The sequence below is a fragment of the Copidosoma floridanum genome, unplaced genomic scaffold (genome assembly GCF_036245765.1).
Source record: "Copidosoma floridanum isolate Cflo_tuat_1 unplaced genomic scaffold, Cflo_Japanese_pri ptg000011l, whole genome shotgun sequence".
Classification (NCBI taxonomy): Eukaryota; Metazoa; Arthropoda; class Insecta; order Hymenoptera; family Encyrtidae; genus Copidosoma; species Copidosoma floridanum.
The window spans coordinates 8,175,821-8,201,203 of NW_028321888.1; the positions used below are offsets into that span (position 1 = coordinate 8,175,821).

The 25,383-nt window shown below is 34.6% G+C and overlaps 1 protein-coding gene across 6 annotated transcripts in view; it reads right to left on the reverse strand.

Annotated features, from left to right (window-relative positions):
• Positions 1 to 2,608: 2,608 nt before the first annotated feature.
• The window catches only part of Nedd4 (E3 ubiquitin-protein ligase Nedd4), a 314,193-nt gene continuing 291,418 nt past the window's right edge, over positions 2,609 to 25,383 (reverse strand). For all 6 annotated transcript variants that reach the window (XM_089589946.1, XM_089589950.1, XM_089589949.1 and 3 more), the window contains 2 exons: positions 4,780 to 5,419; positions 2,609 to 4,676 (listed from right to left, as the gene is read on the reverse strand). In XM_089589946.1, the coding sequence (XP_089446072.1) occupies positions 4,574 to 4,676; positions 4,780 to 5,419 (743 nt within the window). In that variant the 3' untranslated portion in view covers positions 2,609 to 4,573. The remainder of the gene's footprint in view (positions 4,677 to 4,779; positions 5,420 to 25,383) is intronic.

Consider the following 25,383-nt stretch of genomic DNA (forward strand, 5'->3'; position numbering starts at 1 on the left):
AGCAATTTTTTTTGCTCTTTAACATAAGCCTTTTATTCAGGAACAGGAGGGGTCATGGATTATTCTGGTATGCTATCGCTTGTTTGTTCTGCCGTCCCAGATAAAAAAGTCGTTAAGTGACATTTTGGGCGAAAATTTTAGAGTGGAGTTTGATGGAGTTTTTTATATTGATCGGTTCGTAAGGTGATTTCCAATCTGTGTTTATAAAAATCATGAACAGTTTTTCAATTATTTGTACTAATTTATTGAATGTTACTAAAGTTAGGAAAAACTTTGATCTGACACCGAAAAAAGGGTGTAAGTGACATTAAATTTGGGATTTGCGTCGGTAAGAAGGAATAAGACCACTTAATGCCCTTTTTACTCTGTAAAGTCAACGAGAAAGCGCATGGATTCCAAAATAAAAAGTCGTTATGTACTTAAGGTAGTTCACTCGGCCCAGTGGTACTCCACTCAACGAAATGGCATAAAGATCATGCTATCTTGTAACCGTACAAGAATTAGTTGATAACCTCTGTGCTCTTTTTTTGTTCACTTGTTGCGCAGAATGACAAAATCAGAGTTCTACGCATCTGTCAGCATAACGCGCTATAGCAACTGTAGCCTCTCTCTTACGTGGCTCATATAACGAAGCAAAAAACTACGTGATTTAGATTAAAATATCTCTAAATCTAGTACCGATTGCTATATTTAACAAAATCACATCTTAATTCTTGTTTTCTCAACTGTTACATACTAGTTTTTTAAATTTCTAGAAGAGATACTTTTTATATAGTTAGATGAAATATCAGTTCTTAAGTGTGTTTCCCGTATACTCGTGTGTAAAAAGTATCAACTTTGAACTTGAATATCTTGAAAACGAGTGCCGCTTGCTACCTAAAAAAAAATATTACAATATCCGTTGAATTCTTAATTATAACATACTAAAAAAATCAAGTCTATATGAAAATCAATTTTTTGAGTGAACTACCTTAAGGAGGTTTTTGCTCTGGAAGTAACTTGAGCTGGGGCTTTGCTTACAAAGAAAAAAGGCCGTAAGTGCAGAGCAGATGATGTTTCTGCGGTTAAAATATTCCACTTTTATCATAATTTGAAAACAATTAGTTTTTTCAGTTCTGAATAAATTGCACTTAACGACTTTTTTCCCTGGGACGGCAGTGTTAACATTTATAACATTTATTTGACGTACTTCAAAAACAAAGCACACGTTTGTTAGCATATAATGTTTCATTGAATATACGTGTTCAGTGCAAACGGTCACCGGAATTTATGATATGTTCGTGAAAAGAATACTCAATTAGGACATTTAAAATCAAACTTGAATCACGAATATTCTTAATGAAATTCGGCTATAATAATCCTATAAAATATTCAGTTTTGATAGATAGAAACTTTAGAGCACATACCCAAAACTGCAGAAATCGTAAAGTAATGACTTTTGGCATGAACTACCTTAAGTTTGAAACTTGTAGAGATTATGTGTATTATAATTTATGGATTATGTGAGAAACTCAGACCTTGCTATCCCCAGCCCATTTATTTATCTTTTGTTTTACATGGACAGATATACCAGACATTGTATGAAAAAAATTATGATCTTAATTACTCTGTGTATGTCTTGGTATAGGGTTATTAAAGAATGTATTATTTAGTGATCTAAAACCTGTAAGTAAGGGAAATAATACACTGACATTTGTATTTTCATACCATACTAAGCGTAAAGTTCGTACTGTCTTTCCTGTATACAGAAACAAAAATTGCGTTATTAGTGCATGCACGCACATTTGTATACCTTATACTTTATAACTATACACATAAGCCAGCAAGCGCCTGCAATAGTTCAATTCTCGAATATAGTAAGGGCGTCTCACTGCAGTAAGTAATACAGTGGGTATAAGGGAATGTGGTTAAAGTGTCTGACAGTCACTGATTGACTTCGTAATTTTCGTGACTAACTGGGAAAAATAAGCCAAGCAAAGATGTGTATATGTATTTCGTGTCAATGTGTGTTTTCCTCTCCACCACTTCTCTCATCTAAGCGTCCCCGAAAATGGCGTCTTCAGCCACACTCCCGTATTGGGATGTAATATGGGCCACTGGAGGGGGTAATAAATTCAACATGGTGCGGAAGAGTCAACGCATATACACGCGCAGCGTAGGACTCGGAGGCTATTTTTCCTCCGTGTTTAAATTTTTAATGACAATGAGGCCCGTGCTTTTTTCCAAACCATATTTACATCAGGGAGCAGCTCCCGGTGCATTTTTTCTATACTCTAAAGCTATGTAACTCACGAAAATCCGAAATAAAATACGCAGCTGCTAATAGAGTGCTGTACCTATATGTATACGAACACTGTTGTAGATATTTGCGTACGCGGGAAATCTATCAGCAGCTGCGTATTTTATTTCAGATTTTTGTGAGTTACATAGCTGTAGAGTATAAGAAAAGTGCACTGGGAGCTGCTCCCTGATGTAAATATGGTTTAGAAAAACGCACGGGTCTCAATGTCATTAAACATTTAAGCACGGAGGAAAAAAAGCCTCCGAGTCTTTTGCTGCGCGTGTATATGCGTTGACTCTTCCGCACCATGTTGAATTTATTACCCCCTCCAGTGGCCCATGTTACATCCCAGTATACACACTCTAGTAAGCAAACGATTCAGAAAATATCAGGAAGATAAAAAAAGTCAATGTCCTGTTTTCGGTGTACTCTATACAAAAAAATATATCTTTTCTAACAAATAAAAACAGTTTAAGTTATAAGATTTTCTTCATTTACAAATGTTCTGATGATGAATGTATTTCAACATTAGTTTATCTCACACACACACGCGCGTGCGCGCGCGCACATACGCACAAACGTAACAACATAATGAACAATGGTCTCTTTTTCTAGCTTTCTCTCTCAATGGATTTGTAAATATCAATCATCACACACGTAGCTACGTGGCTTGTTTTTATATGTGCACTATAAACACGTATGCGTTCGAACTTTTCAAAAAAATGCAAAATTTGCGTCACAAAAAAAAATATCATGGTCGCTTTCAAAAACTACAGTTTGTCACCAAAATTACAAAGAAACTTTCACTAATTACGGAATAAGTACGCTTTTATTTCCACAATCCATTAAATTTTCTGAACATTTTTGGAATCCCAAGTAATGAACAGCAATTTTCGAACGCGCCCTACAACTTGTATGTTTATAAGATGCATATAAGTAGTACACGTTTTATGTGACGAACTTTTCACTGAGTATGATGTAAAAGTGAATAAATACCAGTATATAACTATAGCAAGCCAGCGAGTGTCTGTTGCTTGTAGAATCCTCGCTACGCTTAGATGCACATTACAACAGCCACAAACTGGCTTGCTTGAGTCCCTTGATACGTAATATGCTAGTTCGGTAATTCATAAATAATGTGATGGATACTTCTGCTGCTTGTTTGCATACTAAACTCTTGTTACCTGCTTTACCTTGCTCTACATTGAAATGTGTTGTCACCAGCTTACAAATTGTAGAATTTTGTGCCATTAGATGGTGAGAAAATGTAATTTCTTTAACGAACATCATAAACAAAACTATACTACTTAGCCTTATTTAATTTGCGTATAGACTTGTTCCACTAGAAAATGGTTACAGCTATTTCGATACACTGTACCTTCCTCAGACAAATATCACACGGATAGTAAAACTCGTAAAACTCGCCAGAGGAAAGTATGTCATACCGAAACAGTTGCAACCATTTTAATGTAAATATAAATATATTAATTATGTTACCAAATATCTTGCATTATTAACCCTTACTAAATTTTTCAAAGAAAATAAATTTTAGTATTTATAAGAAACATAAAAGAGTATACTTGTTCATATTAAAAATAGCTTGCGATATGAAATAAGTAGTGAAAATTATTATTTTTTATACATACTGTTATATACTACAAAATAAAAACTAAATAATAAATGAAGTATCGTAGTTAAACAGCAGATTTTTCAGCGCATTACAAATATATTTACAAATTTCGATGTAGACAATAATGTATTAAGCGTTTTTTTTTTCAATACAAAATGTCAAATCACAAGAAAAATCTTATTCCGCTCATGAGATTTGAAAAGTTTTTTTCTGATGTACTTTTTCTAAACTGATTTTTGTACGCTCCGGTAGTTAGTGAGTAGCATCTCTTGTATGTTTCCACGTATACATACATGTTTTATATATAATCTCTCGGTGTTTTAATATTCCTAAACGCAAATGAGCAACGATTTTTGGCTATGTTTCTGCATGTTAATACCACATGAATATAATTTTTTCATAAAAACAAAACTAATTTAATGATCATTAAATTTTCTGGTAGTAGTTTACTTTAATTATATGCTATTTTGTTGAGGGCTTTAAAACATTTAATGTTTTATACCTCGTATTTTTAAAGATAAAATCTGAATCAGGTTTAGCTGAATAAATGTTCATTTAAAACTTAAGGTATCATATAGAGAAAAATATAACATCTAATATGCATATACGTTTACATATATACATTATATTACAGGTATCATAATGATAAATGGAATTTCACGCTAATCTACCCCCGCGAATCCTTGTGACCCCTCTATTGCCTTTATTAATTTATCCCTAAGTTGCTGATAACTTTCATAAGGTGGCAGATCGATCCGATTAAAACTAAAACAGAAAAATTTTTTTTATTACTCAGAAGACTGAGATTGACTTATGGTATAAAATTGTATAGTAGCAGAAATAAAAAGGCAAGTACTTGAAGACTTACCAAGTATGAGCCCTTGGATAATTTTCGGGGATTCCCCATTTTTCAATAGTAAATAACTGTGGGCCGTTACTGCCATATAGTTCTTTAAAGCCATTCATTGGAACTCTCGAGGTACCTGTGACGAACTGAAGAAGTCGAGAACGCATCTCATTGTTGAATGATAAGACGACTCTCCAGAACCACTGGACTGTTATATGATTTGCGTGGTAGTCACCCTTATAAAGCGTGTTTTGCTTCCAATCCTTGACGTCGATATGCTGAATGCCACACATCAACAGTTCAAGCTCGTTCTCGTCAAAAATTTTAACAAGCGCTAGTGGTACAAGAGCATTGAAGCCTTCGAGAAAAGAGTTCATCTGTTCTTGAACACGCGACATAAATCGCCACTGAATTACCAAACTAATGTACTCATCTTTGTTTTCATTGATAACCGGAATGTTTGCACCGTTGGTCTTCAGCTCACGCTGTGACGTATGTCCGAATGAATCCTCGTCCACACAGAAAGTAAGCTCAAGCTCACTTGGATCATTCTCTTTGATCCACAGCAATGAATTATAGTATTCTGAGTCAACACTTTCCATATCTTTCAAGTCAATCGGTTTCCCAAGCATCATTTTGTAGAATGGCCGAATGAAGAATGCTGTAATTAGATTTCATAATGTTCTTAATTATTTTCTACGAAAACTAAATAAATTATTTAAGAAATTTTATATGCATATTTACAGATAATATATAAATGGCACTTGTAAGTTCTGGGTAGGCTGCAAGTTGCAGTCTCATTAAATATTAATAGAAAAAAATAGTGATCTAATAGCGTTATTTATCTCCAAAAATTTGTCTCATAAATGTTTCATCAATAGATATAAGTAAGTTAGAAATATCGTTACATATCAAAGAAATTAGAATGATATTTTTATACTACAGCCTCTTATTCTAGTAACATAGCAAAATGTTGGAGATGTCAAAAACTTATAAATATTTGTTGTGGTTATGCGTCAAAACATAAGAGTACCTATTTTCACATGTAAAAGTCATAGAACATACCAAATAATGAAAATTGTGTCTTACAATATCATAAATTTAAATTTAAATTTCAAAAAATACTACTTTTCCCCCCTGACTTTGGCATCTAAAGATACATATTTTCTACTAGTCCACAGCCCGAAGAATTTTTTTATGTTACGTTTTCCAGTAGAGAAACCAGGGGATAGTGGGTGCTTGGGTACCTAAGTATGAAGTTATACTTCTGTAAAATAACATGGCAAACAATATAATTTTGAGTATAAAAATACCTTTTATAAAACAATATTGTGTACGAAGGTGGTGCAATTATCGTGGGAATGAGTATACCTACGTTGATTGGGTGTGATTTTAATTAATATTTAATGAGTTAACGATTATAAACAATATATTACGGCACAATACAATAAAAATAATAGATAGGCTGGCCAGTACAAGACTGTGAGCTTTCATTGAATCTTCCGGTGATTTCAGAACAACTTTCTACTGCCTACGCTGATTACATCTGTAACATCACGCTCACATCTATCACGTACGATCCCACACTTATTTCTCGTCCATATTTAATACCCAAAATATAATTGTACATAGAAAATTATGAAAAACTACCCTGTAGTATAGCTTTCTTCAATAGAGTCGTATTACATGCCAGTGAATGTCCCTTCAGGACGTTCATCACACATAGGTTTTTTTGACAGATATTATTCAAACGTCAAACGTATATTGAAATAGCATCAAAAATTCCTACAAAAATTGCAGGTCATTTGACTCTACTATTATTTTATCGCATATCGTAGGTTACAACATGTTAAATTTAAAAAAGTCGATACTTAACATGCAAACTCATGAAAGAATCACGTTAAATGGCATTTATATGATTTGTAGGAATTTTCCAATTTTTTGGGTATAAAAGATAACTTTTAACCTATCGAATTTTTAAACAAACCTACAAGTTGGTTTGTAAATAATTTAAGAAAGATAGGATGAAGTGTGCGTAAATACATGTTTGTGAGTCCATCCACATAAAAAAAGCAATTGCTAGCTTTACTGTACATTGGCGTTCCTGTCATTCCTCTGAACTTTCCCCCACAAACTATGTAAAGAACAGCCTTAAGTCAAAAAATCACTTCAGTCACGAATGAAAAAATTGTAAAAGAATAAAACACAATCAAAATTAATTATTGTAGTTGTACAGTATTAAAATTTTTTTTTTTTAATTTTTGAAAAATTAGAAAAAAATATAAGAAATTGTGTTAACAATTGTTTATTTACTGTAAATAGGCGGGGCGAAGAGGGAGAATCCACTTCCGTCACACTTTTTCTCAAAGTCAAAATCTGAAATCTTTGATTTATCCTCGCACATAACGTGCCTATAAAAGTATAACTTAAAAAATTAGCCATACCCCTCCAGAATTTTCCCAGGAATACGGGAAATGTAGTTTTGCCACAATCAAAAGTTGACATCATTTATTTATTTAATAAGTTATGAACGAATGACAATTTTTAACTTAGTTTTTTTGCTTATATCTCCACTTCTATCGCTCTTAGGGGCATATTTGACGACCAACAATCTCTGGCATCGAATTTCCTATGAATACACCGTAATAATACACCGATGATAAGGAAGTGTGAAAGAAACTTTTTATACCGAAAAACTTTCGATTGACGTAGAAAAAAAACTATTATGTCAATTATAATGTAACCGCAAGAAAATCAAGATATTAAGTTGCAAAACAAAAAGCTATTTGTAAGATTGCAAAATCATTATTAATTTTGTGTTGATTAATTTCGTAATATAAAGGTTTGAAAAGTTATTACAAACTTTACGGTCGATTAATCGAAATTTCATTTCAGTAAAAACATTGTATTTGATGTTAATAACAATATCAAAAAAAAAAGATTTTGATTTCTGTAAATTTTTACGTTTTCTCATGGAAAATCTATTTTGCAACTTAAATAATCGCAAATATCTCCGCCAATTTTGCAAATCTTTTTTCCAAAAACGGCATTGTATTTGTCATAAAAAAAGAAAAACTTAAAAAAAAGGAATGCTAGAGCATTTCTAGCTTTCTATGAAGCCAAGATATAAGAAATTGACGTTTTTTGCAATAATGGACTAACAATTTAGTTTTTTATTGCAAAAAATTTGTGTATCATCTTCATGTATAAATGCATCACACTGCCAAAGAATTTTATTAATTGCATTGAAAGAGGAGCTTTAAAAAAAATTCAAGAAAGTCGTATTGTAACAGTCGGTGGTTGCTCTGTGATTTCATATGTACCCCTCTCTTGCGACTAGATGACCGATCGGCTGCAGTGCGCATGGGGCAAAACACGGGCTGCGGCTTGCGTTCGAATTTCGAATAAGTTGTTGTACATAATTATACAACTACAAACATAGTACAGTAATACAGTTGCATAACATGCTTGATTAAAAAATTAAATAATAATAAATCCACTGATTGCAATAAAAAGTATATGCATTAAAGTTTTTGTGTACATTGAATTTTAGCTATTTTTGATACATTAATATTTAGCTTTTAAGGTGGCCTTCTATCATTTATCTCACTATCTGTTGCACCATCAATCATAGCATACATACAGTTAGTATCTACAAACTCTTGTATTATCATCGGTCATAAACGTATCAGAAACATCAGTATCAGTTTCTTCGTTTATACTGTCCAGTACTTTGGATGCATTATCGTGTATGTATTTTCTTCCTAAATTGTAACTTCAAAGTGCTCGATATTACAGCAATTTTTTCCTTAGCAGTAATGACATACTTCAGTGCAAGTCACACCATTATTGAAGAAAATGTACAAAAAAAAAAAATTCATAAGTCTACTTTAAATTGCCCATTACATAACAAGAATAAGGATTTATTTTCAGTGAATCAATTTTTTTCCGTAATACAATCAAAATATACTAGGTCAAAAAAAAAGACTATTCAAAGATGAAATTCTTATAAAACTACTAAACAAATTCATTTAATACAATATACTATGTTTATAATAGTATAACTGTGTACAACAACTTAAGTTTGTAATAGCACTCTAAAATTTCGAATTAAAAAGTTAATTAACACAAAACTAACAATTATTTTAAAACTGTACAAATAACTTTTTGTTTTGCAACTTAATATCTATATTTTCTTACGATTACATTAATATTCACATAATAGTTTTTTTCGATCGAAAATTTTTCGGTTTACAAAAATTTTTGTCGTACTTTCGCCGTTTATGTATTATGACCAATAAATAATGAACTTAAAAAAGTGACCAATTTATAGAAAATTTGATGACAATGAGATGGACAGTCGTAAAATGCCTCTAAGAGCAATAGAAGCAGAGATACAAGCAACAAAACTCAATAAAAAATTGGCATTTGTTTATCAATTTTTAAATAAATAAATGATGCCGACTTCTGATTTAGACAAAATTATTTTTCCCGCATTCCTCGGAAAAGTATGTAGAAAAATGACTAATTTTTTCTCTTTTAGATAACATAAAATTAAATCGTATTTTTTTATCTCCGGTTAATGGGCTATACCATAAAAATATGTGCACTCGTTGCTCATAGATATCAAGTGGCACGATTGCGCCATGCAGGCTAGTTAGCCACGATGTCTGCGTACACTTTTTACGTCTAAGTTGGAATTTCTAATTTCCAATCAACGGAAACAAATATTTAATACTAGCGGCCCCCTGTCTTTCACTCGAGACTTACTGAATGGAACACCGTAGTGTGTTGACATGTAGTGTGAAACGTTTTCAGTTAAAAACTTAACATCTATTCTTGACATTTCTCAGAACAAATATCTTCTCATTAAAATTATATTTGTTCAGAATCCGTACAGTCTTTTTAGTCAAAAATACGCTGTACAGAGTAAAAAAAAAAATATAATTATGCTGAAAAGCACTTGCGTTCTTTCTGCCATAGAATAATCGTTGGCCCTAAAGGGCTGTTGATTTGCAGCTTCTCCCGTATAATGTACGAAAAGGCTATTTTTTTAAAGATGTAAAGATTGAAAACACACAAGAAAAATAGAATTTAACAGTTTTTTTCTCTTATTTCACAACTTCATTACCAAAGCAACAAAGTCCTGGAGCCTAATAGCTACATTTTTTATCGCCACAAAAACACAAATACATATTTTACCTAATTAAAAATTTGGAAAATTGAAGTGATAACTGTAAGGGTCATTGTTCCGTCGAAAGTCGACTACACAGGTCAGCGCATGCGTGCTCACATAGGGGGGCGATGTTGTACGGAGAGAGAGTGGGAGCAGTGGGTGCGCAGCGTTTTTCTTTATTCATTCTGGCAAGCGAGCTCGACCAGGCGCGACCAAATAACTGAGAAGTGAGCGAACACGTCAAGCTAATCCTTCGTTCTCCGTTTGGGGTGTGTGCCGTACAGCCTCTCACCACACGACCAAAGAGCCGCCATTTTTTATCTTCGGGTTTGGGCATTTAGTCACGTAAGTACTAGCTTTACAAGCCTTATGTTTTCTCTAAGCATTAACACGTCACGTTTCGCTTTCGATTTGACACGTTTATACAACAAGCATGACAACGTCGTCTTGAAATTAATAATTAAAACGCATTTACTAAGTAAATGGCGCAAATCAAAGTAAGCGTACTTAAAATGTCAAATTTCTTGAAGTGCGAGAACCGTTCGCGATTATGAACGTGTGAAGAGTGCCAATCTTGATTAATGTCGCGCAGTGCTTGATTAAGGTAACATGCCTTATGACTCGTGATTAGAAGTTGAAATGTATGATAGAATGACGTGTAATTTTATCGTATCCGCAAAGGGGATTTTACTTGACAACGTGGTGCGTGTTACAATAAAGTCATATATATAAATAGACTGGGACACATGAGTCCTTCTTGTTTACTTGACACGGAAGCGCAAACAATTCCGCGAACGCCTTTGTAAAAACAGGTTCACATACATCGGCATGCGTTATTCTTTTTCTTATTTCCCCCTTTGTTCGGTCGCCATTATTGATTCGTTGCGCACACACACACACGAGATAATTCATTCAGGCATGAATTAATAGGCATGATCAACGTTCATCATTTAGAAGCTAACAAAATTTTGTTAGACACAACTGAGGCATTCAGCCTGCATTACTGGTAAAAGGACAACAGTCCCTCACTTCAAATAAGCCCATCAGGGTCATTTTGCAGTCGTTAGTGGACAACAGTCTACTCGACTGAATACAGGCCTGCGCGTGCGTGTACTGGTAAAATATATGGTATTTATTCATTTATTCAATTGTTCAATGCGATGCGTTATAACTAAGTGCACACTTTTTTTCAATTGCATACTTCATTTATTTCTTCACATTTTGTACGAGTTCGTTAATAATAATGCATTATTTGTACAATTTACTGTTTTCTGTTTTGTAAGTTGTCAATTAATAAAAAAGGGTTTTTCACATGTTTTTCCCTTCAAATATGTTGTATTTCTTTAGTGATAATTATCATATAACCTAAAAATAATTAAAACTTATAGAATAGCTTTAGCAAATTAATAGTTGACAGGTTCGGATTTGATTAAAATTGTGGACAAATAACAAAGTAAGTAGGAAAATTCATTTAAATTAAATATTGATTTCTTACGAACTATTCACAGATAAACCGCTTTGGTTCACTGGGAATTCTACAGAACAGTTATAATAAATTGCTGATCTCTCTGGTTGCTGATTTTTTACTTGTAAATTTTGACGCTGCTGTTTAAATCTCGATAAATTTTGTGCGTCAGTTTCTTGAAGCCTCAAATTGTATACATTAAATACATTTGAAGTTTTCCTCCAAATTCGCCCTCTTGCAACTTTTAGCATGGTTAAAACTTCATTCGACTGCCAATCATATTGAAGAAAGCGGTACTACAGGATGGTTGTTCTCAACCTTTTGGATATAAATATATTTTGGGTATTTAATATGGACTAGGAAAACGTGTCACGTAGGAATTGAGCGTATGTGATAGATGTGAGCGTGACGTTAGAGATGTATGCCAACTTACTTATAATTTATATTGTATTGTGCCATAATATATTGTCTATAATCGCTTATTTATTAAACATTAAAAAATTAAGTTAAACTACACCTAATTAGCGTGGGTATATTTATTCCAACCATAATTGCACCACCTTTGTACAAAATATTGTTTTATGAAAGGTATAGTTATAATGATAATCATATTGTCTGCCATATAATTTAATAGATGTATAACTTTATACTTGAGTATCCAAACACCCATTGTCCACTAGTTTATATATTCACCTGGCATCTTTAGAACTTATAACTTATGCAGCCTTTCAGTGCTTTTTTAGGTCCATACTTAGCGTTTATGCTTCAGTAAATGTATAGTGTATAATTTTTTCATTCTAACGCAATAAGGTCAAAAATACATAGTTATCACTACACATTACAAAAAATTTATTTCAAACATCAACACTTATAATTGTCCTACAGTATTAAAATTGTGAGCTATTGTAGCTTACGTTTCTACTGTTTTTTTTTTTTTTTTTTTTTATGAAATTAATATTTTAAATATTCTAGCTTGTACAATTTAACAATTTTTAAACCTATTTAAATAGTAAACGGAATTTTTCACAATTTAAATTAGTCGTCAAAAACAGTTTAAAGCCAACCCAGCAAGTTATACACATTCAATAATTCTGTAAAATACTGATGTTTTTTTTGAGAATAAGAGTTTATACAGAGCGCCATCTGTACACACATATAAGTACAAAGCAAGTACGTGTTCGATTCAGCGCATCATAAATTATACAGGTTTATGACACACTAGTCATTTTAATACCAAAAACCGTGATATTATTAGGTGCATTTTTAAAGATGTATTTTATTTCTCATGTTACTTATTCAAAAGTATTCAACAAAATGAAAGGTTTCAAAAGTAATGAGATCAACTTAAAAAGAAAGCACGTTTTTATTTTAGAAAATAACGTTTTGTCGAACCACGTAGACCTCTTCAGGAGCCTACTAATAGTCTTAACAAAAAATATTACTGATAATATTAAGCTGTAGAAAATTCATCATGATATAGTAAAATGGATTAAAATTCGTCAAAAATTCCATTGCAAGATTGTGATCACAACAAACGAACTACAAATCCGACCCCAACTAACAAGGTTCATACACAACATTGTCTATAAGTAAGAAAACTGAGGGTCACTAAACATACAAATATAGAGCTCCTATATATGTACACTGCAAGATTCTCGGTCTTAGATTAGGAAAGAACTTAATAGGTATAATAAAGGTATGAATGACAATAGGGATGGTAAACGAAAAATGAATAAAGTAATTGGAAAAGTGAAATCAAGGTTGGGAACGAACGTATGATAAAGGTGGAAAAAAGAAGGAATCTAAATGTGTAAATGTTGTGAATTCAAGATATTATGCATAGACAAACATAAACAAGTATGTGAATAAATTACAGATTATGCTCATTTAACTATTAAGTGTAATTGTGTTAAAGTATTGTGATTATGTTATGTTGTTTGTGTTGTATATGAGATTCCTGACATAGGAGTAAAAAGGTGGAGAGAAAAAAAAATTGTATCTTTGTTCCTCCCTTACATAAATTCGCGAAATTGGTTTTTTTTGTGTGTAAACATTTCCTGTTTTTTTCACGCCCTTCTCACTGTTTAATATAGTGCACTATTTCAAAATTCTTATTTATTAGTTACTATTTGATATCAAGTATTATTCGACATGAAATACACGACCGTAATCAATTATTATTTCCGTTCTTTCAATCTCGTTCACTATAATGTCGTTTGTAACAAAATCCTTTAAATTTAACAGTTGAGGCTTATTATTCAGTCTTAGTGCTTATTACAACTACTTAATTCTATTTTAAGTTATTGATATTCAATTTTGTAAGATATGGTATGACAGTATGTTATAATGTATTGTATGATATTACTTATTCTCCTACTGTCGGTCCGATCATTATTTGAATACTCTTTATTAGTGTCACATTGTTGTTACAATTGGCTACGCTACGAGCCTATTAGATAGTATGCCACATAATGTGTTTTTTTTGTTCGTTAATATGGTAACTCAATTATAATGAGCAAACGTAACTTAGATTTTATATATATATATATATATATATATATATATATATATATTATTCTTAATATAGCGATTGCTTCTTTACATTTCCTTCTTATGCACGAGAACGTGGCATACTGTTAGCTGCTGACGATGCGCCTCTGACCGCTACGCACACTTGGTTTTGCGATGCAACAGGTCTTTATTTGCTCTGTAACATTATTGCTTGCATTGTCCCTGCATCCGCTGCCCCACCTTCACTTCCGGAACTATTTTTTCTACCTGGAAGCATTCTGGCTAAATTTATCATTAAGGGACCCCCCATTTTTAAAAACGTACATCTTTCTCTATTCCCGCGAGTATATTTTTGTTTTTGAAATCTCTTAAGAACCACAGTAGAGAGAGTGAAGGGCGAGAAAAGAGACCTGTTGGCCGTATGGCTATGCATCATCTTTGTTAACGTTTTATCTACGTTTCTCTTTCTCTATATCTACGCTCATGCACATGCCTGTACCTCGAAGGTGATTTACTCGAATATGACGCGACCCAATGCATTATACTATTTAAAAACCGTGTGTTTATTTTCAGCTGCGAGTGTGGCACTCTCTTTGCAGATGTCTATTTCCTATCTTATGTTGCGTCATACGCTATGCAGTATACATATATCTATTCTTCACTATTCTATTACGGCTATACTTCCTTGTTGCCGCTCACTTGATTTTTTTCTTATTTTGTTATGCCTAATTTTTATTATGTTTAGACATGTTACATAATTTTTTGTTGATTGTAGTGCCTCGATTTTGTTATGGTAACACTACTTGCTTATCATCTTAATATTATTGTATTTATTATTGTTACATGATTCTTATTATTATCATTCTTATTATTACTATTTTTATCATAAATTTTTTTTGTTACATTTTCCGTCAGAGAATGCCACGCGCGCATCTTGTATACTTTATGTTCTGTTCCCACATTGTTTGTATGATATTGTTATAATTGCTCACCTTCACTAGTGTGCATATATGTTTCCGTTTTTCTTCGGTCCTAACGATATTGCTTATTTACCTGCTTCTGTCAATGTATATTTTTTCCGCAGTGCGTCCGAGGGCTGCGAAAGAAAGAAAAAAATTTATGTACATATTTTATCAATATTGTTTCTTTAGAAGGGGATGGATTAATTGTCTGAAAGTTTGTTGGTTACGCAGTTATCAGTTACTTTATATTTTCTTTTCGTCTGATTTGTTGTTCACTTGCAGCTCATTCGAGGGCAGCGAATTAATAAAAATAATGCTTTTCTCTATATATTTATACACGTATGTTTCTGTGTATCCTGTCTCCCTACACAATACTATATCGGTATATATATACTAGCTTTTATTTTTATATTCTGTATTGCTTCTGTCATTATCATTATTCATATTATTACTATTATTATTATTAATAATAATATTTTTATTATTATTATTGTTATTTTTATTATAATTATTATTATTATTATTATTATTATTATTATTATTATTATTATTATTATTATTATTATTATTATTACTTTAACTATGGTCGATGAATTGCCGTCAGCTAACGGCTTGCAGTCGCTTGCAGGGTCTGATGGTGGTGGTAGTTCAGGTGGGGACCTTATGAGCTTTTCGTTAATCTTTTCCCGCTTACGCTGATCTGTTCTTTCGTCTAGTTCTGGATCACTCGAGCGTTCTTCACGCCTTTCACTACTACTGCTGTCATCATTTTGTAAATTACTTTTCGATTTGGTGTTAGAACTTTGTATGCAAGGCATATATTGGGCATTCTCGCCGTTACATTCTAGATGTAAATGGCCGACTTCTTTGTCCATTGCAGTATAGTGCGTATAAATATAATTTCTCCGGTTTAATTTCAGGTGTACACAGACGTTTTTCTTGAATTTTTGCGAAAATATGCATGTACATTCCCCATTTCCATATTCTGTACACGTCTTTAGCAAATTTTCTGTTTCCTTCGGCTCTCTACACCTTTGCAGATATTCTAAATTTTTAAGCTCATCAGTCGAGAGTTTGAGATTAAATAAAAATATAAGGCTATAAAATGGGCAGTTTCCTGGTGGGTTGTGTGGTAGTTCTGGCACTTAAGAAAGTATTTTATGATGTTAAATGCGTTCATTCGTTTCTCTTCGTATATTATCGTTAAGATACACAGCCTCTTGTCTTTCAGCGGCTTTGTGTCTGATGGTAAGTTGAGCTCCTTCACTATTTGATCCCCTGGTTTTTCAAACTGGACTCAATTATTAGTTTTACGCGATGTTGGGTCTGTTTTTTCCCTTTCCTCCTATGACGATTTTTCCTGGGGTATGCTTTCGTTGGGCTCCCACACGTCAATCCTCATTTCCAGCCTTCCCTCTACATCTCGCCTTCTTACGTCGATCATAACTTGCGCCCACAGTTCGTCTGATCTACCCTCTGACAAATCGTGTATATCCGGTTCCTTGTCTATCTATGTTGCTGGAGCCAAGTTTGTTTCTGTGCTCCCTGAGGGCTCCGTTGACTTACATTTTCCTTTATCCACGTTTTGTGCCGTTGTGCAATTTGACGTTTGTGGCATGTCACAATTACGTGATACTATTTGCTTTGAAGAGCTCGTTATAAGGGGCGTAATTAAAAAATTTGGCTTTTGTCTGTTCAATGTATCCAGCTCTCTTGCGCAACTTTTACTTTCTTTCCTTAATCAGTACTGCTGCTGGTGTACTCTTCGTTTTTACTTCCCTTCGAAATCCCGGTTCTTTCATAATATAACCTACTTTTTCATCTGGCATTCCTTGGGAAATAGGATCATTCCTTACATTATAGATCGCTCTCGCCATTTTTTGCTTCATCATCTGATGTATCCGAACCTGTGCATACTGTTTCCATGTCACGCTTATTTTCATTCTGTCCCTCAAATAATTGTTTTTTCCTAGCTCGTACTGTGGATGCTCCCCTTTACTCTCTATTTACTTTGATCTCTCTCGTGCTTGATCGGGTCTCTCTGATACTCCGACGCCTCTGCATTCGAAAACACCTTTCCCAGAGGTCTCAATATCTCCTGTTACCTCGTCTGCTTCCGTTAACTCTCGGGTATCCTTTATTTGTTCATTACAACAGACTTTCTTCGCCTCTACGGCCGCTAAACCTGCTGGTATCAGCTGCTAGCCCCAATTATCGAGTCCCGTACCGTCATTTCCTGATTCACTATTTCTTGTTACTAACGCTTACAAGTTTTCCATCCTTTTGGTACGACCTTACTCTTCTCGATCGCTGGTGTGCTTGTTGATTTTATCTCGTGTTGCATTTGGTCCTACCTTCATATATAGGCTAATCCATTGTTTACCGGCCCCTGTGAAATGATTTTGTTCGTTGTTTCCGTGTAAGTTTCCGTTCTTAAATTGCTACTTATAATATTCTTTCTTGGGCAACCTCATTTTCCCACTGTTACCCTTATTTTTACGGTTAATGTTTTGTTTATTTCTACTTTTTCCTTGGATTTGGAGTCTCTTTCATCATAAACTTGGCTATCTATTCTCATATCATGTCCATTTATTTTCCATCCAACAAAATTTTCTTTTTTCTTCTGTACTCTCTTGTTCTAATTCCCTGAACAAGAGTAAATAATTTTTTTTTTTTTCGTATTTCTCTGAATACGCTGTTTATGGGTCGCTCGTATTTCAAACATGCGCGCCAAGGACCCATCGCTATCGGCTAGTCCTTTTTTTTCCTGTTCCTCGGCCAGCTAATACAGTTCTTGGCGTGGCCGCTCAGTGTTCATTTCTCCCTCCCCTATTACTGTATTTCGAGACAGTGCGTCAGATGCTTCGTTTGAAATGCCTGGCCGATATACTATATCAAACTTGTAGCCTCGTAATTCTACTTCCAGCCTGTTTAATTTTATGTTGACCTTTTTTGACGTACGATAATGTTTTAGCGACTCATGATTTGTGACCATTGTAAATTTTCGCTCAAATAAGTACGGCCGCAACTGTTATTTTGCAAACACTATGGCCAACAGTTCCTTATCGTACGTGGGGTAGCGTAATTCGCTCCCTGAGAGGTATTGTAAGGCATATTCACACGGTCTATCTTTCCCCAGTTTTCCTTGGCTTAATATTGCCCCTATTGCATAATCTGATGCACCCGTTGTAACTATAAAGAGCTCGTCCAGATACGGTGCAACAAGTACTAGCTCACTACGTAATGCTTCTACAAGTGTCGTGAAGGCTTGCTCCTGCTGCTCTTACCATTTAATCTCTGCTCCTTTTTATGAGAGCTTGGAGAGTGGCTGAGCAATTTTTGCATTATTCTGGATAAATCGTCTGTAGTAACCGACAAATCCAAGAAACTGTTTAATTTTTTTGGCATTAGCAGGTCTTGCATATTTTCTTGCTGCCTCGATCTTCTTTGGGTTCATTTTTATTAACCCATCCCCGACAATATGCCTCAACACTTTCGCTCCCGGTTTTAGAAATTGGCATTTCTTAGGTTCGATGGTTAAGTTAGCCTCTGCCAAGCGGTTTACAAGTCTAATAAAGCGTCTTCCCGGTTCCTGAAGATTCTCAGCAAACAACATTGTCATTTAGGTACACCTCTATTTCGTGCCCTTTTAGACTCGCCAAAGTGAGTGACATCTCTCTTAGAAATGTATTGGGCGAGTCCATAGATCTTATTGGCACTCACTTATACTGATAATGCTTGTCTGGCCCAGAAAATACCGTTTTATGTGCGTCCTCTTCATGATTTCAATCTGAAAAAACTCTTGTTTTAGATCGACTACTGTTACATATCGAGCTGATGCTAAATGCTCGAGTGTGTCGCTGTGGAATGGTAAAAGATGGTAGCCTTCTATAGTAGTTGTTGAGCTGTCTAAAATCAGTTACTACACGCCAACGCTTCTCTCCAGCCAACCCCGCATGCTTGGGTACAATTCACATATTAGAATTGTACGGCGATTTTGATGGTTCGACTATACCTTATTCAAGCAATTTTTCTATTTCTTTTTTCATTTGCTCCCTTAGTGCTGGCGGGTACCTAAAGCACTTAGCTGTCACGGGTTTATCTGTTGTAGTCTTGATGCGGTGCTTTAATATGTTCGTGGCTTTTAGCGGCTCTCCATCCAGACCAAACACGAAGGGATTATGCTCTATAAGTTTTCTGACATGTAATTTTTTCTCTTCGTTTCATCCAGACATGTCTACGAGTTTCATTATTTTTTCCACTCTCGCAATTTTATTTTTATTCAACCCGCTGTGAAAATTATCATTCAATTTTTCTTTTCCTCCTTTTGTTTCAAGCAACCTTATCATTGCTTTATTCAAGCCCTTCGCGTCATCCCCTTTAACGCTAAACGGTTCAGCCTCTTGTATTACCTCACACTCTAATAAATCGATCTCAGGTACCAATATTTAAACCGTTTCATCCCTTGTATTTATGCACTTAGCATAGACCTTTCCCCCATTCTGTGTGGCTACGAGATTTCCCAAAAGTACGCCTTCTTTATCCATTTTCTGCAATGGGACCCAAGCAATATTAAGGGAGTTTGGGAGTTTCTTTCAGAGAGGCGAGGAACGGGGAGTCCCTCCTGCCCGCACATCTGGGCCCCCTTTACCGCGCACCTCCTCTTGCATTCTACAAACTTGAAACTGTACGACTTTAACTGTTTATATATTTGAAAAATGCCTGGCGAGGCTTGATTTTTTTTGTCGAGCATCTTCCTTTTGTACCAAGTTATTTATGAAAACTTTTTTTTTATATTTCTACACATTTAGAGTATACCTTAATTTCAATTAAAAGGCAAACCTAACCTTGCTCTCTCATAAGAGACCGTCTTAAACTGTCAATATTTCATAATTTTTTTTCGAAAATTTCCCTTGGTGAAAAATCTGAAAAAATTTATGTGCACTCCTAACATGCTCAAATATAACATACATTTTTTCTGTCACATTTCTCCATTTTGAACTTTTCTCCCAAACCTCCTTAACATTTTCGATCGTTTTGTTTACACAAGTATATACCACTCGCTTTATTCTGGCAAAAATTTTGAGCATCTCCGGCTCTAATTTCATCTTCATGCCTTCTAATTGCAAAATATTTTCTTGAGCACATGTGCGGCCATGATACATTTTAAAAATATCCCAACCAATTATACCTTTCACATTTATAGGAAAGTCACGTGGGACCACATTTAATCTGCAAACAAGGCCATTAAGTGGTATTTCTACTATACCTAACGTTCTACGCTCGCCGTGCGTAACTCTAATAATATTAACTTGGGTCCCTTTGTCAACGAAAGTGTCTGGACGAAGGTCTTCTATTTTTAAGATTGATATCTCTGCACCTATTTCGGTGTAGAATTTTACTTAACCATTTCGTAGCTGAGAGTTTTTCATACATATTGAGGGGGGAGTCTTACTTGCTCTAAATATACGGCAGATTCTTCGCACGGTACGTACGGTGGTTTATCAGGGTGTGGCAATTTTTCACTTAGTGCATCTTCATATAACCTTTCGCATTCTTTAGTAGAGTGTCTGTAGTGTCCTCTACAATATAAACATCATCTATCGTCTTCGTCAAACCTACTTACTACGTATCGGTGTCTGTGCTTTCCATTTGTGCATCATTGATTGCCAATGCACCTATTTTTAAATACCTTCGATCTCTTTGATAACTTTTCTGTATTGCATAGGAATTGTACGGTCCTTGTCTCATGTTACGCAAGCCCATTTGATTGTCTACGCTTGTGGCTGCTTCTATAGATTTCTCTATCGTCACCAGCCTAAGTCCAGCTACATTCCAACTCCATGGTGCCCTGAGGCCGTAACCAAATTATTTAGCCACTCCCCCATCTGAATTTTTCTTCAGTATTGTCTTCTCTATTTCCCCCAGGTGTGGATTTAAATCATGGGTCATCATGATTTTAATACATAATCTTTGCACCCAGCTGCAGTATTGTGAAATCGGTTTACTTGGGTACTGCATTAATATTTTCAACTCTGCTAATAGCGTTTCCGCCCCCCCCCTGTGTTCTTAAATCTTCGTGAGAGTGCTAGCAAAAATTTATCAGCCGTATTAAATAATGAAAGCCGAGCACTAAACTGGTCTGCAACTATACCCTTCAACTTATTTCATAATGTCCCTATAAAATATTTTTTAATTGGCCGCAGAATGGTTGTTTTCGCTATCTGTACCATTTCTTTAAATGGCGGGTCCCCGTTAAATATTGAGATGCCTCCCGATGCACTATTTACATGAGCTAGTCTGTTGTGTGCATTCGAGGGCTGCATGTATTCAGCTTGTTAGTGTGCTATGGGGCTGGTATGCACCATACCTGGTTGAACCGGATGTTGTTCGTAAAGCAGGAATTTCCGATTAATATTATTGCCCTGCCAGGGAAAATCAAATAATGGTGCCCTTTGTTGGTTATCTTACACTTTGGTTTCGTACCTTTGTCAGTTCGTTAACAGTTCCCGAAATACTTAACTGCTAAGTACGTGCAAATCCCCCATATTCATGTGCCATAAACTCTTTGGAAATCAGCGGTGAATTTTGTTGTGCTTTTTGTTGAGTATTGATTTTTCTGAGTGTATCTCTCGCGTGTGCTGCCCCGTCCCTCGTATAGACGCTTATTATCTTTCCGGTTCCATATTCAGCGTCTTTCGAAAATGACTCACCTCCTACGGTATTACCCATGTTAAAATTTTCCGAACTCGGTCCAGCTGTTTGTACAGTCGTTGGGGCAACTTTTTCTTTCACAAAAATTTTAGCGTTAAAAGGCGCTGTTTTTTGTTTATTTTTTCCCATTTTTTTTGGGATTCTAGGCTGCAAGGGGGCACTTCTATCACCTAGAATTCATAATACACGCTTTACATTTATATTTATATTCTTCTATTTATTATATTTTCTTGTAATAAACAATCCGTCTGATAGACAATTTAATAGTACACATTTTTTTTTATACATACACATATTTCATTTTATAAAAAATTCCTATTTGAAAATTCAAATTTGAACGCCACGCGCGGGGAATATGCGTCTAGTACGTTAAGAAAACGCTAGAGCGCGTTCACCCAAAGAAGGGAAAACCTGCTACTAAAAAGGAAATAACGTTAGCATAAAAGGCACTAGTGCGCAATGCCTAAGAGTTCCTCTTCCAGCGAGCCTGGGACGCGGTATATCCGTTGCTCACCCAGACCTGGAACTTTCCTGTGCACCGGTACAATACCACGACGAGCACGAAGGGAGAGAAAGAGACGAAGTACGAAGGCCGATAGCTGAAAAGTAAGTGTGTACACTACCAACAAGGTAACACTTCCACTAACCGGTACCTACTTGGACTTTCGGTGCTCGACCGCTTTAAGCGTGGAGACGACGCATCCCCAAGTAGTCGAGGCACTAGGGTTAGCGACCACGTTCTTAGGCGAAGTTCCTGGGTCGACGACTTGAGCAGTGCTCAAGACACCCAAGGGCCCTGAGAACGACCTAACCTTACGTGACTTGGTCGGATAGGTAGTTACCTAACACTAACTTTCCGCGGTTGTAATAAAAATTCGCATTAGTCTAACCTAACGTGTTTAAGCAGAGATATTAAGGAGGGAAAATTCAAACTGTCATTTATGTAAAATTCTCTATTAAAAGGGCGGATAAATTTTAAGTAAATTATCGAGTATATTATATATTTTTATTATTAACGTAAATAATTGCGATTACTCAAATACAATTAATACATGTGAAAATTGAAGATATAATTTCCTTAGAATCATATGATTGAATAAATATAAGATAATTAAAAATAAATTGATTGTACTTATTTAAGAAAACCTTCCCCTCCACGTAAGATTGCGAGTTCCTTTTTATAGTTTAAGATAAAAACTAGAAAAATAGCTGTTAAGATTTGAAATCGTTTATATAAACTGAGAATATTATCTGGACCCCAAAAAGGGACAGGAATAAAATAAAAAAAAGATATTAGATTAGAAAAATATTGAATAAATTAAAAAAGATATTAAATTATTAAATTAATGAAATTAAGGGAATATTCAAGAGAAATCAATAAAGTAATAACCAATAAACAATTGCTGTATATGGTGCAGGAATTAATTGATTATTCAACAGATAAATTTTGAAACTTAATAATAATTATTTTTTAGTATTGTATATAATCGGCAATCTGAGCAATTTCGCTCTTTTACACAGGGCAACGAACCCGCCCTCCGACATATAAACACAATCATTGTTTGTGTGTTGGTTCCTAATCTTAGAGTTTCCTCGGTACAGATAATATTCTTAGCCGATTGTTACCACCACAAATTAACCGGGGTTATACTCAAAGAAAGGGAAGTCGTAAGGCTATGTTCCAAAAATACGGTCAGCACTTCTGACTCTGACTCGTTTTTCGGATACGAGGCGATTTCGTCCTCCTGAACACTCGTTATGTCACTTTGCGCTTCGTCAAAATTTTCCATTGTAGGTACTCTATTATTCTGTTCCGTTATCCTTTATTACCTGCCTGTATGGGAGCGCTTGAGTACTTATAAATTCCTGTACGATTCCCTGCTTTATTCCACGATAGTGAGCCTGTTCTATTTCAACTGTTATCGCGAGTATAATTTTATCATTATTTATTCATTCATTATTTTCTCGCTTTCAGTCTAATGAATTTTTTTCATAATCCGATGTCTTTCTCACTCACGATAAATTACTCTGGTGACGTACTACCGATATTATGAGGAGGATATCGAACGCAAAATGAATGTAACAACAAAAATAAATTTGTATCGCATTAAAAGGTTTAACAGGACCTCTGGGACAGTATAAATATATTTGTTTATTTATAATCTTAAGTCCTGGCTAAAATGATGGCAACCAAAACCCTTAACATCTTTGTTTGCTCGATCTCTTGTTGTAGTCCCGCGTATTCTTTCGCCTTGGTCTTTGATTTAAAGTTGCTTTTCTCCGTACTTCAGCAACTCGTTGTTCCGCTGATCCCTATCGTAGCAGTTCCTTATTCACTTAGTGGCACGACACTATGTGTGTTTCCCAAAAATCGCGAGAGTCAATACTTTACCGTTGACAAAGACCGAAAAAAAAAAATTTCAATTTTATTTTGTTTAATCGCAATGCCCATCCCTTTTCTGACACCAAAACTGTTGCGTAGGATTTTATGGTCTCGATGTGCGCACAAAGGAAATAGTCGGGGAACTAGTATCAACTTCTTTATTTATGCAAAACGAGAGAAGAGCTTGTCACGTTTGTAAGACCTTCGTCCTTGCCGGTTCCAACCAGAGAGCCGAGCTCCCTTTAGTATCCTATCTGCTTATACCTCTGCTCTCTCTCACTACAATCGTATTCAGTAGGCCCCAAAAAGAGGGGGCGCATGTACGTGTAGCTGTGATACCGTACGTGACAGTATTTTGTTCTCCATCTAAAATCCCAACTTTTTTTAAATGGAAGCAGTGAGATACCTCGCTGCAATATCTAGCCAACACAGATGTATTCGATTTTTCTTTTCTATGTCACGTTTATGTTCACGGATTCTAGTTATTAAAATACGTGAGGTTTGTCCTGTGTTACTAGCATCTGTTCCTATGCAATTAATCTTACATACCACTCCAGAAGTCAATTCTTTATTAAGTTTATCTTTCTCCAACCTAATAAAAGATGAAAATATGTTAACGTTAGAAAAAGTTGTTTAAAAATTCAATCAACGAAGAATTATCTTTGACACACAAGCGGAAGCATAATGGTATGGTAGAATTGCTAATGACCTTGTTACATTACAATAGAAAGTCTTATCAAGAAGTCTGTCACAACTCAACATCGAATTCATGAAAGATGGCTTTGATTTTAACATTTCACTTGTTAGAGATTCTGAATATCCATCAAATCTCAATAGATTTCTTATAAATTCGAGATATTTAGGTCAAAACTGCGAGTCATATCGTAAAAAACGTTTATCTACTAAATTAATACTAACGGCCTTTTTGACAGTAATATTTGTGTGTTAAAAAATATTTAGTATTCTATTCGAGGCTATGCTCTTTCTGTAACAGTTGAAAGTACATTTAGAGTTGTCTCTCCTCCCTAATAAAAAATCCAAAAAGGGTAAGTACATATTACTATTCCTCTCCACTGTGAACTGAAGGTGTATGTCAAAGGAATTAAACAAACAAGGAGCATAACCAATTTGTTTTTCATGGATAATGATAATAACATCGTCAGCATATCTTCTATAATAAATAGAATAAGAGGAAATGCGACCAAGAGTCTCAACTTCTCACTAATTTAAAACTATTTTACCAAATAATGGACTACAACAGCTTCTCATAGGGTAAATCAGAATAAACCCAATGGATATTTTAGTAGTAATTCTTTTGGTCGTAACTTCTATATGTATAATTAAAAACTTTGACACTTGAAACCTCTAATCAAAATTTTAAATATAGAAATCAACGATATACACCTTCATATTC